This window comes from Physeter macrocephalus, unplaced genomic scaffold (genome assembly GCF_002837175.3).
Source record: "Physeter macrocephalus isolate SW-GA unplaced genomic scaffold, ASM283717v5 random_213, whole genome shotgun sequence".
NCBI classification, from domain to species: domain Eukaryota; kingdom Metazoa; phylum Chordata; class Mammalia; order Artiodactyla; family Physeteridae; genus Physeter; species Physeter macrocephalus.
In genome coordinates, this window is record NW_021145499.1 from 27,059 (window position 1) to 46,305 (window position 19,247).

Below are 19,247 nucleotides of genomic sequence, written 5' to 3' on the forward strand. Positions count from 1 at the left end.
ACAAGCCACCCCGTCGTACCTGTTTTTGAGAAGATGAGCTGCAGGATGAGAGGCCGCCGAGTGACGATTCCTGAACCTCGGGGAAGGAAGTCCCTGTGGGAGGGGAAAGGGTCAGAAATTACTCACGAGGCCGGCTTGCAGGGGGCAGGAAGTGTGGCCACACGGAGTGGAGCAATCCCCTCTTGCAATCTGGGTGATCTCAGCAAAGACACCAACCCCAGCAGGGTACCAGGGAAAGCTCTGGCCTTGGAGGGTCCTGAGGCCACAGAGGAATGGGGGAGGGGCTGGATTCAAGGTTAGCGACAAACGGAACCATTTCCCTCCAGCTGGCTATGCTCCGGCCCCAGCATGCCCAAAGAGCCCTTTCCCTGCCAAATATTTGGACCCCCAGACCCAAAAGAGATCAGTACATTTTTCTTTTTTTTCTTTTTTTTTTTTTTACCACACCGTGTGGCATGCAGGATCTTAGTTCCCTGACCAGGGATCGAACCCATGTCCCCTGCGGTGCAAGTGCAGAGTCTTAACCACTGGACTGCCCGGGGAAGTCCCCAGATCAGTACATTTCCTACCTACATTTTTTTAAGTAATATAATGCCATACATATGATATAAAGACTAAAATAAAAGGAAAATATTTAATGACAAAACACGATGTGTTTCATGTCCCAAAAAGACAAATCGATAGAGGTGGAGAGTGGATCAGTGGTTGCCCCAGGGGTGGGAAACTGAGAGCGGAGAGCTTTCTGGAGTGATGGAAATGTCCTAAAGTTGGACTGTAGTGCTGTTTACTAATACTTACTATACATTTACTAAAAATCACTGCATTTGAAATGGGTGAATTTCCTAGCATGTAAATGATCCCTCAATAAAGCTGTTTAATAAAAATAAATATATATGCTATGTATTTCACTATGGAAATACACAGGCACTACCTGCACTGACTTACACTAATACACCTGGATTCATGCAAAGTGGGAAAGCCAGGAGCCACCCTGGACCATCAAGAAAGGAAAGCAAGGGAATTCCCTGGCAGTCCAGTGGTTAGGACTCTGCGTTTTCACTGCTGAAGGCCCAGGTTAGATCCCTGGTGGGGGAACTAAGATCCCGCAAGCTGCATGGGCGCGGCAAAAAAAAAAAAAAAAAAAAAAGGGAAAGCAAAAGAGCAGGGGTCCAGGCAGGCACAAAAGAAGCAACATTTTCAGAGATCACCAAAGCCAGGCAAAGGATTCTTTGTTGTTCCATGTAAAATGGAGAAAGGTTCTAGGCTCAGGGAATTTTAAACAAGTTTTGCACCCAGATAAACATTCGGATTATCTGAAATTTGTGCAGAACACTGGGCAGGTGTGTTTCATACAGGCAAGCATCCTTGGTGCCACACCACTCCCCAGAACTGTGACAACCAGTGTCTCAGGGGCACCCTACTTGTATCGGGAACCCCAGAGAGAGCCCCAGAGGAGGCTGCTGGTTCTCAGCATGGGCTGGGTGTCGGAACCCCTGGGAACCTGTTAGCCCAGTGGGCGGAATGAGGGAGGAGGCGCGCCCTCACCGCACGCCATGCACTATGAGGGTCGCGCCCCATCGGCTGTGGGCGGTCCCACCACGCTTATGCAGCGCCTCCTCTGGCTGGGCAAAGGGACACGGCAGTGACCACGCCACAGGTCGGCCTGGGAGATGAGGGGCATCCCAGGGGCAGATCGGCTCTGGAGGTCCTATGGGGGCGCTGCTGTGAGCAGCAGAGTGGGGCGCTGGAGTGGACGAGTGAACGGGCCCAGAGAGGGGTGGGGTGACTGGTGCTGGAGGTCACGGGGAGAAGGCTGGTCGGCATTCTTAGAGCAAGGCCACTTGCTGTCACTGTTGAGGGACAGTCAGATCATAACCCTGTGTGCTTTTAAAGGTATGTGGCTTTAAAAGACCCCTCTGGGGACTTTCCTGGTGGTGGTCCAGTGGTTAAGACTCTGCGCTTCCAATGCAGGGGACACGAGTTCGATCCCTGGTCGGGGAACTAAGATCTCACATGCCACGTGGCACGGCCAAAAAATAAAAACAATAAAAAATAAATAAAATAAAAGACCCCTCTGGCAGCTTCAGGGGTGAGGGTGGGAGCCAAGAGGCAGGCAGGAGGCAACTGCACTGGTCAAGGAGAGCGATGACGGGCTGGATTGGGGGATGGCAGGGACACAGAGGGCAGTCGACAGACTCCGGAGAAGAGTCAAGAAGAGCTGAGGAGACAGCCAGCCATGACTGGGGAACAGGTTGGGTGGAGAAGGCCATGCAGGAAGGGAAGGGCCAAAACAGAGGGAAGGATGCCCCAAGGGCACGCACAAGCCCCCGGGGGAGGGGGGGATAAAGCCCACAGCCCCTGGCGGCATGGTCAACCCTCCACACCTCCGATGCTACCCATGGAGCCGCATTCCCAAGGATGACAAAGAACCCGTGGGCCACCCTGCCCTGCCCGTACTTCACACCTGCTTCACGCAGCGTGACACCCTGAGCGTGACTCCCATTCTCCCATTTGGCAGATGAGGAGACTGAGGAGCAGCAAGGATTTGTGACCTGGCCAAGGTCACAAGCTTGTTCACTCAAGTATTACTCACACCTACTGAGCACCTTGGAGGTGCTGGGGACACCAGTGCCAACCTCCTGACGGGAACCACGTGAGACGGTGTGGGTGGGGACAAAGAAGACACATCATGGGGGTAAGAGGGCTTTGGTCAAAAACCAAACAAGACAGGAGCAGCATGTGAATGGAATCCCCAGTGTCCCACCCGGGCGGCTCCTCCACGCTGTGTGTGATCAGGGCTGGTTCCTTGTCCTTGCTGACCCGTGCGCCACTGCGTGGATGGTCCACAGTCTGTTCATCCACTCGCAAGCTGATGAGGCTTTTTTTTTTTTTTTTTTTTTTATCTTACGCGTGCCTCTCACGTTGTGGGGCACAGGCTCCGGACGCGCAGGCTCAGCGGCCATGGCTCACGGGCCCAGTAGCTCCGTGGCATGTGGGATCCTCCCGGACCGGAGCACGAACCCGTGTCCCCTGCATCGGCAGGCAGATTCTCAACCACTGCGCCACCAGGGAAGCCCGTGATGAGGCTTTTGGTGTGGAGCGAGGGGTTTTCTTTCCAGCTCGGGGCCATTACAAATAAAGCTGCTATGAACATTCTCATCCATGCCTTTTGTTGACATATGCCCTTGTTTCTCTTGCTGAGTCACAGGGTAGACCTAACCTTGAACAGGCAAAACTAGTTTCTGCCGATAGAAATCAGAGCAGTTGGTCCCCTCTGGGGGAACTGACTAGAAGGGGCAGGAGGGGACTTTGTCGGGTGATGACAACGCCCTCTATCTTGATCTGACCAGTGCATGCATTTATTTTAAAATTGAAGGTGTACATATAAGATTAGGACAATTTACCATATCTAAATTCAAGGTCACAGCACAAGGAGGTCCAGGAACACGCACTCGTGAAGACTCAGATACAAAGCACAGAGAGAGCACTCCATTAAAATTTGCCTACAAAAACATTATAATCTTACACACACACCCAAAAACAACAACAAAAAAGAGCTTTTTATCTCCTGACACGGAACTTCCTTCTGGGTGTATTAAGTGAGGAAAACAAAAGGTGTGGAAGAGTGTGTTTTGTAAGTAAATAAAAAGCCTCAAAACAGAGCCCAGGGTGGTTGGGGCCTGTTGCAGGGGATTAGGGTGGGGGGGAAGAGTCATTGCACTGTTCTGGAACATCTCTGAATTCTGCATCATCCACATGGATTACTGACTCCAAAAAGAATTTTTTTTAAGAGTAGCTAACAGTGGTCGAGAGCTCACTGTATGCCAGGCAAAAAGCTGAGAACTTTCCGTGCCACTTAACCCATTTAACCATGACAAGATCCAACAAGGTGGTCTGTGAGCTCCATTTTACGGAGGTCACTAGGCCCAGAGGTTGGGCGACTGCCCACGGTCACCTGGCAACCAGGGGTGGCAGGAGTGTAGACTGAAACCCATGGGGTCTGAGCTTCTGACCACCAAGGCCCCCGGCCACTGGGCCTGCATGTCTGCCGTGGAAGCTACAGGCATCTCCCCGGCAAGGACCAGGCTTTCCGCCACTGGTGTTGACACGTGCTGTCCTGTGACTGCTCTGGGTATGTCCAGGGGGCCCAGGCACCGTGAGCACAATGGTGACACCACACACAACGGACAATGTGAGCCTCAGAAGAACACGAGGGCCAGCGTGATGAGAGCTCTGGGCCCTCGCAGGGGAAGGCCGCGACTTGGGCTGGGACGTGTATCCGGAAGCCGCCGGACTGCAACACCCACCCTCAGCCTCAACAGTCCCTGAAAAGCAGCCCCCCGGAAATCTCCGAGGGGCTCGGTAAGGAGGCGCCTGCCTGGCTGTGCCGTAAGGCCCGCCCACAGGGTTTCCTGGCACCCAGCAGCGGGAGCACTCTTGCGGCCCTCCTGGCCTGGGTGGTGGAAGGAAACCTCCTCCCCCAAGCAGCTCTGCCTGCAACACCGACTGTCCACTTACCAGGAGGCAACTTTCATGCCTCAGTCATCAGCTTCCTCCTCCCTGACCCCACCCACATTCCACTGGCCACCAAGTCCCTCCCTCTGACTCAAAGTGCCCACCCCCCTCCTCTCTCTTCCCAGCTGCTACAAGGGGCACTGTGCCCCGAGGTGGCCCTGCATACTGTGTGACCTTGGGCCAGCTTCCCAGCCTCTCTGATCTGGGTTTCCTAGTTAGTAATGGGGAAACCTCCTCTCACCTCAGAGGGCAGCTAGGTAGCAGACAAACAGGCCCCCCATGACTCGCGCCCCACAGCTCTGGCTCAAACAACACCTCCATAGGGAGATTTCTCCCACCCTCATTCACAGCTCCAACACCCCCGCCATCTTCCTCCCGTGCCTCATTTTTCTCCAAAGCACTAACCCCTTGGATGTCACTTATCTGCTTCTTGTTTGCCCCTCACCACCCCCATGTCAGCTCCCCAGAACAGGATCTGGGGTTTATTCTGCTCCCTGGTACACAGTAAGTGCTCAATAAGTGTTAACTACGGTCATTTCAGCACCATCCTTGGTCTCTAATCCATTGGGCCCACCCCTCGTCCCAGGCTTCTGACCCATCCTCCTCCCAGGCTATATGTGGTTATCCTCCTAAAACAGAAACCTGGGCCTCCAAGCCTCCCTCCTGCAGAGGTCACATGACCAATCCCAGGTTTGACAGGGTCCCCCACCTGCCCACCCCCACCCCAGGGCTGCCCCCTCATAGCCGCCCCCCGCCCACCGGTCCCAGACTCTGGGTTCTTCCCTGCCCTGCTGGCCTGCAAGCCTTTGCAAGGGCTGTTCCCTCTGCCTTCCTCTCAGGCTCTGCAGATGCAGTGGATGGCACCTCTCCCTCCCAAATGCATGCCCCTTCCCACTACCACCAACTTGGCCTCCAGGGAGGTCTAGTCCTGTGTCAGGATGGGACTTCTTCACCTAAACTGGTCACCACTGGATCTCCAGCACCTAGAACAGAGCCTGTCATACAGCAGGTGCTCATGAAATGTTGAATGGACAGGAGGAACATGGACGCTGGAGCCAGACGGCCTGGCTTCAAAGCCCAGATCTGCTCCCACCCTGGGCAGGTCTCTGCCCTCTCTGGGCACTGGCCCAGCCACCTGTGGGATGGGAGGACGCCACCCATCCACCGGAATACGTGACCTGGCAAAAGTCACTCCACCCTCTTGGAGCCTCAGTTTCCAGCCTCTAAAATGGGCTGCCTCTCCCTAGAAGGTGATGAGGGCTCCGGGAAAGGCAGTAGGGGGCAGGGAGGGGAAGGGCGCAACAGGAGGTGGCGCCGTGGGCCGCTCCGAAGCCCAGGCTGTTTATTTACTGTCTTCCGAACGGAGCACAAGGCCTCTCCAGGAGCACTTTGACTTGCAGTCCCCAGGAGGGTGGAGACGCAGGAACAACGCAGACCAAAACCCCAGGAGAGGGAAAACAAACACAAAAGCCGGCAGAGGAGGAGTCAGCCCGAAGCCAGAGCCTGTGAGGGCCCAGGCAAGGGCCGCGGGCTGGGATCCCCTCCTCCTCATCAATTCCTCAAGGGGTCACCCAAAGCCTCAGTGGGGCTGGAAGACCTCACACGATGCCAGCCACAGGAAGAGCCCCTGGGCAGGAGCACATGCCCCAGGGTCATGTCCGGCCGACTCTCTCAGGCTCTCACAAGAGCCCATACAGGGAACTCTGGCCACCCACCCAGTCCAGCTCTAACCCCATCTTAGGTTAACATCTCAGCAAACCCTCTAGCAATGCCAAAGGAATGATGCCAGGGTCAATACCCCCATTTCACAGATGGGTAGACTAAGGCTCAGTTTCGAGACCTGCAAAAACCACCCAGCAAGGAAGGAGCAGAATCAGGATGGGAACCTGGGTGGGACACCAATGGGGCAGAGCCCCCAGTCACCCCCACCTGCCTGGGGGGACTCCTCTGTGGTTTTGCTAGAACAGAAGTAGAGGTCATCATCGCTCAGTCTCCGAGGCCGCAACATCCGGCCTGTGCACACCCCCTTGGTCCCTGCCCTGGTCCCTGCCTCATCCACGTCCCCCCTCGATACCATCCAACAGTAACTATCGGTTACCTGGAGCCCAGCCTGCACTCAGTGTCCCTAGGCATGTGCCACCGTGTCCTTGTGGTCCCTACCCAAGGGCCAGACTCAGACCACAGAGCAGGGGCTCCTCCTGTCTCCCATCCCCCACCCCGCCAAGTGGCAAGTCCTGCAGGTTCCACCTCCAAATGGAGCCTGAATGGGCCTACTTTTCTCCACATCCAAGGCCTTCAGCCTGGCCCACCAGTGCTTGCCTGGACCAGTGCAGTGGCTGCCTCTCAGGCTGTCCACCACAAGTCAGGGCATGACCCCCTCTGTTCAGAGCCCTCCCAGGGCTACTACCTCACTCAGGTTAAAAGCCCAAGTCCTGAGGACTTCCCTGGTGGTCCAGTGGTTAAGACCCCGCACTTCCACTGCAGGGGGCACGGGTTTGATCCCTGACTGGGGAACTAAGACCCTGCATGCCATGAAGTTTGGCCAAGGGGGAAAAAAAAAAAAAAAAAAAAAAAGCTCAAGTCCTCCCTGCGGCCCACGTGACCCTCCCTGAGTGATCTTCCCAGTCACCTCCCTGCCCTCACCTCCTCCTTTTCTCCCCTCAATCACTTAGTTCCTGCCACACTGGCTTCCTCCATGTTCTCCAAACACAGCAGGCACAGTGTGCCTCAGGACCTTTGCACGGGCTGCTCCCTAGACCTGGAACCCTCTCCCTGCAGCATTCACAAGGCCAGCTGGCAACTCCTGGCCAAACGGTCTCCTCCCTGCACCCACCCCGATATAGAGCAGCTCCCCGCTGTCACCCACCATTCTGCTCAATTCTCAATTCTACTCATAACCGCCACCTTCTAGTTTACTGATTTGTTCACATGGCTGTGGTTTATCCCTTCCCACCTACCCGCCCATCAGAAGAGTGGCAGCCTCACGGGGAAAGGGTCCTCTGCCTGGCACGAGGCAGGGGACCAATGCTTGTGGGACAAAGGACCAAACCTGCCATTGTACAGATGAGGAGACTGAGGCTCGGATGGCAATGGGATGATGGGATAGGTTGTGGGCGCCCCACCGGCTTTCATAATCTCACTTCCAGGTGTCACCCTTCACAAAATTCTCAGCAGGCTCCTCCCTGCTCAGGAATCCTGCAGGTTCGCCAGCCGCTCGCCAGGCACTCAGCCATAGTGTCACTTGCTCTGTGGTCTCATCTGGCAGCCAGGCCAGGAGCAAAAGCAGGAAGTGGCCCACAGCATACAGCAGCCCTGGCTCTGGGCCTTTCAGACCCCGGCTGGAATCCTTTCCGGACAACCTGTGCAGGTGAGGTGACATCTTTGTGCCTCAGATTCCTCATCTGTTAAGTGAGGTAAGGTAGAGTGGAAGGTTTGCAAAAGTTCTTACCACGGTGCCCAAGAGAGACCATTTGCCCCCCGCAATCAAAGAAAAACCCAACACAATATGAGTCAGATCACATCCCTCCTCTGCTCCGAAGTGCTCCCTGTGGCTTCCGAGGCCCTGAGCAAGCACCCCATCACCTCCCTTCCCTCACCCCCACCTTCATTTCGTGCACTCCCTCTGGCCACACTGGTGGTCAAGGTACAGCAAGCAGGCCAAAGCAATTCCTGCATCAGGGCCTTTGCACATGCTCATTCTCTGCCTGGAATGACCTTCTCCCCGGAGCCTTTCCATAATCCTGGCTTCCTCTGGTCACTCAGGACTCAACTCAGATGTCACCTCCTCTGAGAGGCCTGACTGTCCTCTTCTGACCCTTCCTGCCCCAGGTCACCGGGTTTTCATTCTCCTGAGTGGGTCCGCAAGGACGGCCACTCCCTGCGGCAGTACCTTCCAGAGTGAAACCCATTAACAACCCAGAGGTCCGTCAGCAGGGAATTGGCTAAATCAACCTTGGAACTGGCCCAGGGAGCAACCCAGGCCGTAGTGCTGAAAGCAAAGTGTGACACGCAGAACAGTTTGTGTCCTCCATTTTTTTTCCTGCCTGCGTAGGGACAGCAAGTTTGGAGGTGACACCCTGAGCCCTTCATGGAGGTCGTCTATGGAGTGTGAGTGGAAAACCTGCTGTTTCTTACAGTCTCTAATGTGATTTGGATTTTGGTCTTTTATAACTTTTTAAATAACTTTTATAACAGGCAAATACTAATTTGTAACTTTAACTTTTTTTTTTTCTTCCGGCCACAACGTGCGGCTTGTGGGGCCCCTGGGCAGTGAAAGCACAGAGTCCTAACCACTGGACCACCAGGGAATTCTCACTAATTCATAACTTTCCATTTGTACTGATGCTCCAAAGCAACTGGTCGGCCAAGCCACATTTTCAAGGGTGATGGGGAAACCACCGGTTTTGGGGGAGCCGAGCTCTCAACTCTACCCTCCCGGGCGTCCCTCTGACACCTCCTCACGGCTCTACACTGCAGCAGGTGGCCTGACTTGCGCAGTGTTGGCCATGCGACCTTGGCAGCAAAGTCACTCATGTTCTGGGCTCGGTGTCCTCACCCGTAAAATGGGATGTGCTGGGGGAGGGAGGAGACATCGCAGGTGCTGGGGAGGTGGTGGGTGCTCGCCGCGAATCCACAGCCCCTGGACAGCGGTCAGCCACATGTGGATTTCCAGCTCTGTGTACGTCGCCACCCAGAGGGGCCCAACCGAACGCAGGGGCAGCGTGTTGGTAAATATGCGGAAAGGAAAGCCAGGCAGCGCCCCAGCCCACTGCCAGCACTCCAGAACCTTCCTGCTTGCAGGCTTCCTTCAAGCAAGAGGGTAGGCATTGGCCTCTGGGGATAAGTGCACACCTCCGCACCCCGTCTCCTTCCCAGAGCCTCTGCCAGCGTGATGGGGTGTCACACTGTGAGGAACCCTCAAGGCAGACCAGGGGCACAGGGTCACACGAGACAGGACGGGCTTCCCGCCCTTCGCTGGGTGGTCTCTTTCTCACCTCCTAGGGCCCACCTCTCAGCAAATCCTGTCGCCGCTGCCTTCAACAGACCCAGATGCATCCCCTTCTCTCCTGCTCGGTCCCAATACCCTTAGGCTAAGTCCCCTGGGTCACAGCCACACTCCTCCACCCCTGTCTCCCTCCCGCGGCCCCGTATGTTCTCAGCCCAGCAGCCAGGGAGAGCTTTTCAAACCGCAGGTCAGATCACGCTGCGCACGCGCTTAAAACCTACCTGTAGCTTCCCGCACACCCTGGGACAAAATCAGTGTCCTCCCCGCAGCCCACAAGGCCCTGCCTGCACCAGCGCCCCATTGCTCCCTACCATTCCCTCCTCTCCCACCTCAAGGCCCTGCTGGCTGAGGCCTCCACCTGGGCTGCTCTGCCACCAGACACGCCAGAGCGCCCTCCACTCTTCCGTCGGACACTGGCCGGATGCCACCTCCTGGGAGAGGCCGCCCTCACCGCCTCCCCAGGCCGGGCTCTGCACCCCCTCCACGCTTCCTTCCTGCTCACTGGTCCCCCCCGCAGACCGTCAGCCCCATGAGGACAGGGATGCTTGTCTGCTTTTTTCACTGCCGGTGTCTGGCACACAGCAAGTGCTCAATAAATGCCTGCTGAGCAGCAAACAGCAAGCCCGGCGGGCATCTCTGGGGTATGACATGCAGGCCCTGCGCTGGCCTCTGCACACACAAGTCCTTGTTTCACTCTCATGGACACTCTCACCCACGCCGTTTCTCAGATGGGGAAACTGAGGCGAGAGAGGTTAGCTCACCTAGACCAAAGCCTCACAGCTAACAGCACACCCCTCTTCCCCAACCACTGAGGCACCCATCCAGCTGGACTCGTTCCTGTCCCCACTGCCAGGCACCATCCCAGTCACTACACCACACATCCGGAAATGAAGATGGAAAGGAGCCCTGAATGCTGAATGCAGGACAGCCAGTCACGGCTGCCTGTGGAGACAGGCGAGCCGAGCATGGTGTTGGAGAGCACAGTCTGCAGCCAGACAGCTCAGCCACAGCCTTGCTGTGGGACCTGGGTGAAGGTCATGACTTCCCCGGGCCTCAGGTTCTCCATCTGTAAAGTGGACCTAATAACAGTGCCCACCCCGTCAGGTCACTGGCAGGACTAGGACAAGTCACACGAAGCCCAATGCCCGGCACACATAGGGCCCTGTTCCACAGGACAGTTCACATGGGTGATGGGGATGGAGGGGGGGCTGCCACCCCCTGGCACCACAGACCCTCCTTGGTACCCCCAGAAGGTCTCTGGCAAGATGATCCTAAATCCGCTCCCTCTCCAACACAGCAGCCCCCTTCCAGGGATCAGCCCTGATCCTAGCAGATGTGCAAGCCGGTCGACCCCCAAGGCTCTGTCAGGAGGAGAAAACTGGAAACAACCTAAAAGCTCATTCAGAAAACAATCTTATGGTTACCAAAGAGGAGAGAGGGGTCGGGGTGGGGGGGATAAATTAGGAGTTTGGGATTAACATACACACAGTACTATAGGAAACAGATAAGCAACAAGGACCTACAGTATAGCACAGGGAACTATATTCAATATCTTGTAATAACCTCTAATGGAAAAGAATCTGAAAAAGAATATATACTATATGTATAACTGAATCACTTTGCTGTACACCTGAAACTAACACAACATTGTAAATCAACTATACTTCAACTTAAAAAACAAAAACAAACAAAAAAAACTCATGCAGGAGAGTGACTGGATTTAGTGGGACTGAGGAATACTACACAGCCGTAAAGAAAGCACAGGGCAAGGGAAATACAGCCGAGTCAACGATAATAGTTGGAGACATCAATACCCCACCTTCAATAATGGATAGGGACTTCCCTGGCGGTCCAGTGGTTAGGACTCCACGTTTTCACTGCGTGGGGCCTGGGTTCAATCCCCAGTTAGGGAACTAAGATCCTGCAAGCCGCATGACACAGCCAAAAAAAAACAAAAAAGGATAGAACACCGGACAAAAGACCAACAAGGAAACAGAAAACGTGAACACCACCATAAACCAACAAGACCTAAAGGCATGTATAGAGCACTCCACCTAGCAAGAACAGAATACACATTCTTATCAAGGGCACATGGAACATTCTCTCCAGGATACACCACATTTGAGGTCATAAAACAAGACTGATTAACTGTGAAAGGACTGAATGAAATCATATGAAGTATGTTCTCCGACCACAATGGAATCAAGTTAGAAAACAGTAACAGAAGGAAAGTTTGAGACATTCACAAACCTGTGGAAATTAAACAATACATTCCTAAACAGCGAATGAGTCAAAGAAGAAATCACAAGGGAAATTAGAAAACACTTTAAGATGAATGAAAATTAAAGTACAACATGCCAAATCTTATAGGATACAACTAAAGCAGTACAGAGGGAAATTTATAGATGTAAGCTCCTATATATTAAAGAAGGAGATTGCAGATTTTTATATATCAATTATACCTCAATAAAGCTTTATAAAATTTTTAAAGTTAAAAACAATTTTAAAATTTTTCTAAAAAAAGAAGAAAGATTTCAGATCAAAAATTAATCTTCCACTTAAGAATCTGGAAAAAGAAGAGCAAACCAAACCCACAGCGAACAGACAGGGAAAACAATAAAGATCAGAGAGGAAATAAATGAAATAGAGAACAGAAAAATACAGAAAATCAGTAAGATCAAAGTTGGTCCTTTGAAAAGATCCATAAAACTAACAAACCTTTAGCTACATTAGCTAAGAAAAAAAGAGAGAAGACTCAAATTACTAAAACTAAGAATTAAAAAAGTGGATATTACTAGCCCTTAAGAAATAAAAAGGATTACAAGGAAATACTATGCTAACAAATTAAATAACCTATATGAAATGGACAAACTGCTAGAGAGACACAAACTACTGAAACTGACTCAAAAAAAAAAAATGAATAGACCTATAACAAGAGACTGAATTTCTGATCAAAAACCTTCCCACAGGGCTTCCCTGGTGGCGCAGTGGTTAAGAATCCGCCTGCCAATGCAGGGAACCCGGGTTCCAGCCCTGGTCTGGGAAGATCCCACATGCTGCGGAGTAATTAAGCCCGTGCACCACAACTACTGAAGCCTGTGCGCCTGGAGCCCATGCTCCGCAACAAGAGAAGACACCGCGATGAGAAGCCCGCGCACCGCAATGAAGAGTAGCCCCCACTCACTGAAACTAAAAGAAAGCCCAAGCACAGCAACAGGGACCCAAGCAGCCAAAAATATAATTAATTAATTAATTTTTAAAAATCTCCCCACAAAGAAAAGCCTGGCTCAAGTGGCTTCACTGATAAATTCTAACAAACATGGAAAGAATTAATACCAGTCTTTCACAACCTCTTCCCCTAAACCAGGACACTTTCTAACTCATTCTATGAGGTCAGCGTTACCCTGATACCAAAGCCAGACAAAAATATCACAAGAAAAGCACAAATCAATCATCTTTTATGAATAAAGACACACAAATCAACAACAAAAACTATTAAACCAAATCCAGCAACATAAAAAAAAATTATGCGTGGGAATTCCCCGGCGGTCCAGTGTTAGGACTCCACGTTCTCACTACTGGGGGCCCAGGTTCAATCCTTCGTCAGGGAACTAAGATCCCACAAGCCATGCAGCACACCCAAATTAAAAAAAAACTTATGTGCAATAGTCAAGTGATATTTATTCCAGGAATGCAATGTTGGTCCAAAATTGGGAAAAATCAATCAATACAATACACCATATTAATACAGTAAGTGACAAAACTGTATGATTATCTCAATAGATGCAGAAAAAGCATTTGATAAAATCCAACACCCTTTCATGATAAAAACAGCCCACAAATTATGAATAGAAGGGAACTTTCTCACCTTGATAAAGGACCTCTACACAAAACCCACAGTTAACATCATACTTAATGGCGAAACATTCAAAGTTTTCCCTCTAAGATCAGGAACAACACAAGGATGCCCACCCTCATTTCCACTCAACATTGTACAGGAGGGTCCAGCCAGAGCAGTCAGGGAGAAAAAGAAATAAGGCATCCAAAGGAAGAAGGAAAACCATTCACAGATGACACGATCATGTCTATAGAAGATGCTGGGAAATCTCAAACTTTTTAAAAATTAGAGGTAATCAATTTAGCAAGGTTGCAGGATGCAAGATCAATATACAAAAATCAGTTATATTATTACATACCAGCAGTGAACAATCTGAAAACGAAATTAAGGGGACAATTTCATTTATAATAGCATCGAAAAGAATAAAATGCTTAGAAATAAGTTTAACAAAGGAAGCACAAAACATTTACATTGAAAACTAAAAAACACTGTTGAAATAAGTTAAAGCCCTAATAAACGAAAAGACAGCTTGTGTTCACAGATTGGAAGACTTCTTTTTTAAAATAATAGTTTGTTTACAATGTTGTGTTAGTTTCAGGTGTACAGCAAAGTGAATCAGTTATATATATACATATATCTGCTCTTTTTTTAAGATTCTTTTCCCATACAGGTCATTACAGAGCATTGGGTAGAGTTCCCTGCCCTATACAGTAGGTCCTTATTAGTTACCTATTTTATATATAGTAGTGTGTATATGTTAATCACAATCTCCTAATTTATCCCTCCTCCCTGGAAGACTTAACACTGTTAAGATAGCAGTACTCCCCGAATTGATCTAGAGATTCAATGCAATCCTCCTCAAAATCTCAACAGCATTTTTTGCAGTAAGTGATAAGCTGATCCTAAAATTCATACGGAAATGCAAAGAACTCAGGATAGCCAAAACAAGCTTGAAAAAGAAGAATACAGTTGGAAGACTCACAATACCCAATTTCAAAACTTACTGCAAAGGTACAGAAATGAAGACTGTGTGGTACTGGAATTTGGGTAGACATAAACATCACTGGAATAGATTTGAGAGTCCAGAAATATACTCTTGCATTTATGGCCAACTGATTTATTTTATTATTTTATTTTTTTGGCTGTGCTGCGGCATATGGGACCTTAGTTCCCCAAGCAGGGATCGAACCCATGCCCCCCTGCAGTGGAAGCGTGGAGCTCTAACCGCTGGACTGCCAGGTAATTCCCCAACTGATTTTTAACCCAAGGTGCCAAAACTATTCAATGAGTAAAGAATGTTCAACGACTGGTGCTGGGATAACTGGATAGCTACAAGCAAAAGTATGATATTGGACTTCTACCCCACACCATATAAAAAAGTTAATTCAAAATGGATCAGAGACCTCAATGTAAGAGCTAAAACTACAAAATATTTGGGCTTCCCTGGTGGCGCAGTGGTTGAGAGTCCGCTTGCCAATGCAGGGGACACGGATTCGTGCCCTGGTCCGGGAAGATCCCACATGCCACGGAGTGGCTAGGCCCATGAGCCGTGGCCGCTGAGCCTGTGTGTCCGGAGCCTGTGCTCCGCAGCGGGAGAGGCCAAAAAAAAAAAAAAAACTACACAATATTTAAAAGAAAATATAGGAGTAAATCTTCATGGATTGGTCAATGGCTTCTTGGATATGACACCAAAAGCAAAAGTGAAAAAAGAAAAAAAAAGACAGGAGTTCATCAAAATTTAAAACTTTTCTGCTTCAAAGGACACAAGAAAGTGCAAAGACAATGCACATAATGGGAGAAAATATCTGCAAATCATTTATCTCATAAAGGGCTGGTCTTGATACCAGATGTAAAGAACTTTTGCAAACCAACAAATGAAAAGACAAACAACCCAATTTAAAATTGGACAAAGGGGGACCTCCCTGGTGGCGCAGGGGTTAAGAATCCACCTGCCAATGCAGGGGACGTGGGTTCGAGCCCTGGTCCGGGGAGATACCACATGCCGCAGAACAACTAGGCCCATGCGCCACAACTACTGAGCCTGTGCTCTGGAGCCCGCAAGCCACAATTACTGAGCCTGTGTGCCACAACTACTGAAACCTGTGCGCCTAGAGCCCGTACTCCGCAACAAGAGAAGCCACCGCGATGAGAAGCCCGCGCACCGCAACGAAGAGTAGCCCCCGCTCACTGCAACTAGAGAAAGCCACTAGAGAAAGCCCACGTGCAGCAACGAAGACCCAACACAGCCATAAATAAATAAATAAATAAATAATTTTTTTAAATGGACAATAAGCACATGAAAAGCTTATTGTTAGTCACTAGGAAAATAAGAAAAAAAAACCCACAATGAACAAAATACCACTTCACACCCACTAGGAAGCTGAATTCAAAAAGACAGATAATAACAAATGTTAACGAGATGTGGAGAAACCAGCACTCTCCTACAATGCTGGTGAGAGCGTAAAATGATGCAGTCACTATGGAAAACTGTCTGGGGGTTTCTCTAGGTTAAACACAAGGATTACCATATGACTCAGCAATTCCACTCCTAAGTACATACCCAGAAGAAATGAATGCATATGTGCCCATAAAACTTTGCCCAAAAATGTTCACAGCAGCATTATTCCTAATAGCCAAAAGGTGGAAACACCCCAAATGTCCATCAGGTGAGGACTGGATAAACATAAGGTGGCATAACCATAGAGTGGAATATTTTGCAGCCGTAAAAAGGAATGAAGTTCTGATAGATGCTACAGCAAGGATGAACCTTCAACACGTTAATGCAAAGTGAAAGCAGCCAGACACAAACAGCTACAGAGCATATGATTTCATTCATACGAAGTGTCCAGAGCAGGCAAATTCATAGACAGAAAGTAGATGAGCGGCTGCCAGGAGCTGGGGGTGGAGAGTGACTTGACTGCCTAATGGGCACAGAGTTTCTTTTGGGGACGTGAAAATGTTCTGAAATTAGATACTGGTGATCACTGCACAACTCTGAATACACTAAAATCAGCCAGATAGTACAATTTAAAAGGATGAATTTTATGGTTTGTGAATTATGTCTCAGTAAAGATGTTATTTTAGAACAAAAAGCACAAGAGCCACCTATGTACCAACAAGGTACATAGGTCCCCTGCCGATGCAGGGGACACGGGTTCGTGTCCCGGTCCGGGAAGATCCCACGTGCCGCGGAGCGGCTGGGCCCGTGAGCCATGGCCGCTGAGCCTGCGCATCCGGAGCCTGTGCTCTGCACAGCGTTTCTTTTGGGGACGTGAAAATGTTCTTTAATTAGATACTGGTGATCACTGCACAACTCTGAATACACTAAAATCAGCCAGATAGCAAAAAAAAAAAAGCTTTAAGATAAAAAACAGCTGCTGAGGGACTTCCCTGGTGGTGCAGTGGTTAAGAATCAGCCTGCCAATGCAGGGGACATGGGTTTGATCCCTGGTCCGGGAAGATCCCACATGTCTCAGGGCAACTAAACCCGTGCGCCACAACTACTGAGGCTGCGCTCTAGAGCCCGCGAGCCACAACTACTGAAGCCCGCGTGCCTAGAGCCTGTGCTCCAAAACAAGAGAAGCCACCGCAATGAGAAGCCTGCGCACCGCAACGAAGAGTAGGCCCCGCTCACCGCAACTAGAGAACGTTCACATGCAGCAACGAAGACCCAGCGCAGCCAAAAAAACAAAAAACAAACAAACAAAAAGAACTGCTGGGCTTCCCTGGTGGCACAGTGGTTAAGAATCTGCCTGCCAATGCAAGGGACACGGGTTCGAGCCCTGGCCCGGGAAGATCCCACATGCCACGGAGCAACTGAGCCTGTGTGCCAAAACTACTGAACTTGCGCTCCAGAGCCCGCAAGCCACAACTACTGAGCCCACGTGACACAACTACTGAAGCCTGCGTGCCTAGAGCCCTAGAGAAAGCCCATGCGCAGCAATGAAGACCCAACGTAGCCAAAAATAAAAACAAACAAATAAATTTATTTAAAAAAAAGAACTTCTGACCCACACAAACCAGTCTAACTCCAAGTGGTGACCAGCTCTGTTTGGCCCCAGCTGAGTATCGGCTGGGGTCAGAGCTTGTCACCGAACAGGCTCTGCTACCTTTGCTGAGTGAATCCCACTTAGTGATGGAGACGCAGATGGGTGAGTTTACACAGAAAGGGAGATGGATTTCGAGAGCATCTAATACACGCCAGGCACAGTACAAGGGGCTGGCGCACACCTAGGAGCAAGGCCCCGCCATCAGGGCACTCACCTACTACTGGGTGGTAGGATAATAAACCAAATAAACAGGTAGGACAAGGACGCGGAGTGACAAGTAAAAAATAAAGCAGAGCAAGAGGATGGAGTAATAGGGCGGGGACATTTTAGCAGGGTGGCTAGGGAGGGCCTCTTGAGGAGGAAACAATTTGAGCAGAGGCCCAATAGAGATGATACACGAGCCACACGGCTATCTGAGGGAAGGAGCTTTCCAGGCAGAGGCAATAGCACGTGCAAAGGTCCTGAGGTGGGACTGTGTCTAACATGTTTGAGGAACAGTGTGGGGCCCTGTGTGGCTGGAACAGAGCAAGAAAGAGAGGAATAGGAGGAGGTGAGGGTAGAGAGGAGATGGGGCAGGGGGAGGAGGGTAAGGAGATCATGCAGGGCCTTCTGGGTGATAATGAGGACTTTTTTGGCTGCACCGTGCAGCTTGCAGGATCTCAGTTCCCTGACCAGGGACTGAACCCAGGCCACGGTAGTGAAAGCCCAGAATCCTAACCGCTAGGCCACCAGGGAACTCCCAAGGACTTTAACCTTTACACTGAGGGAACTAGGAGCCATGTTGGGTTCTGAGCAGAGGAGGGGCACCTTCTTAAAAGGCTCCCTCCCACCACTGTAGGGAGAACAGCCTGGGGTGGGGGAAGGGGGGAGGAGGAGGAGGGAGTGGAGTCAGAAGGTGCAGGACCTAGCAGGAAGTGACTGCAATGGTCCAGGTCAGCGCCCATGTTAGAGGGAATAATAACGGTTATAAAAACTAATAGCGGGACTTGACCTGGTGGCGCAGTGGTTAAGAATCTGCCTGCCAATGGAGGGGACACGGGTTCAAGCCCTGGTCCGGGAAGATCCCACATGCCGCAGAGCAACTAAGCCCGTGCGCCACAACTACTGAGCCTGTGCTCTAGAACCCTCAAGCCACAACTACTGAAGCCTGCGTGCCACAACTACTGAAGCCCGCACACCTAGAGCCCGTGCTCTGCAACAAGAGAAGTCACCGCTATGAGAAGCCCGTGCACGGCAACGAAGAGTACCGCCGCTCGCCACAACTAGAGAAAGCCCGCGCGCAGCAACGAAGACCCAACGCAGCCAAAAATAAATAAATAAATAATAAATAAATATATTTTTTTAAAAAAACAACTAATAGCAAAGCTCTCCATGTACCAAGGCACAAGTACCATTTTTGCAGAAACAAGCTGATTCTAAAATTTACATGTAAAGGTAAAGAAACTAGACTGGCCAAAACAATTCTGAAAAAGAAGAACAAGGAATTCCCTGGTGGTCCAGTGGTTAGGACTTGGCTCCTTCACTGCTGGGGCCGGTTTCGATCCCTGGTTGGGGAACTAGGATCCCGCAAGATGCGTGGCACAGCCAAATTTTAAAAAATTAATTAATTCAAAATCTCTCAAAATGCATCATAGTTATAAGGCACACAGAAACGTGCAGATAAATGTTTATATCAGCATTGATCATAATCACCCAGAACTGGAGACAACCCAGCATCTGTCAGCATCCTTCAGTGGGTGAACACTTCAACAGCCAGTGATCCAGACACACCATGAAACACTCCTCAGCAACAAAAAGGATCAAACTATCAAGGCACACAGCCTGGATGGCTCTCAAAGGT

General features: G+C 50.5%; 1 protein-coding gene across 1 annotated transcript in view; it reads right to left on the minus strand.

Annotated features, from left to right (window-relative positions):
* LOC114484958 (dynamin-2-like) overlaps positions 1–19,247 on the minus strand; it is a gene marked incomplete at its 3' end in the record, with an annotated part of 56,865 nt that overhangs the window by 24,089 nt on the left and 13,529 nt on the right. The window contains exon 2 of the mRNA XM_028484696.2: positions 20–93. Within this exon, the coding sequence (XP_028340497.1) occupies positions 20–93 (74 nt within the window). The remainder of the gene's footprint in view (positions 1–19; positions 94–19,247) is intronic.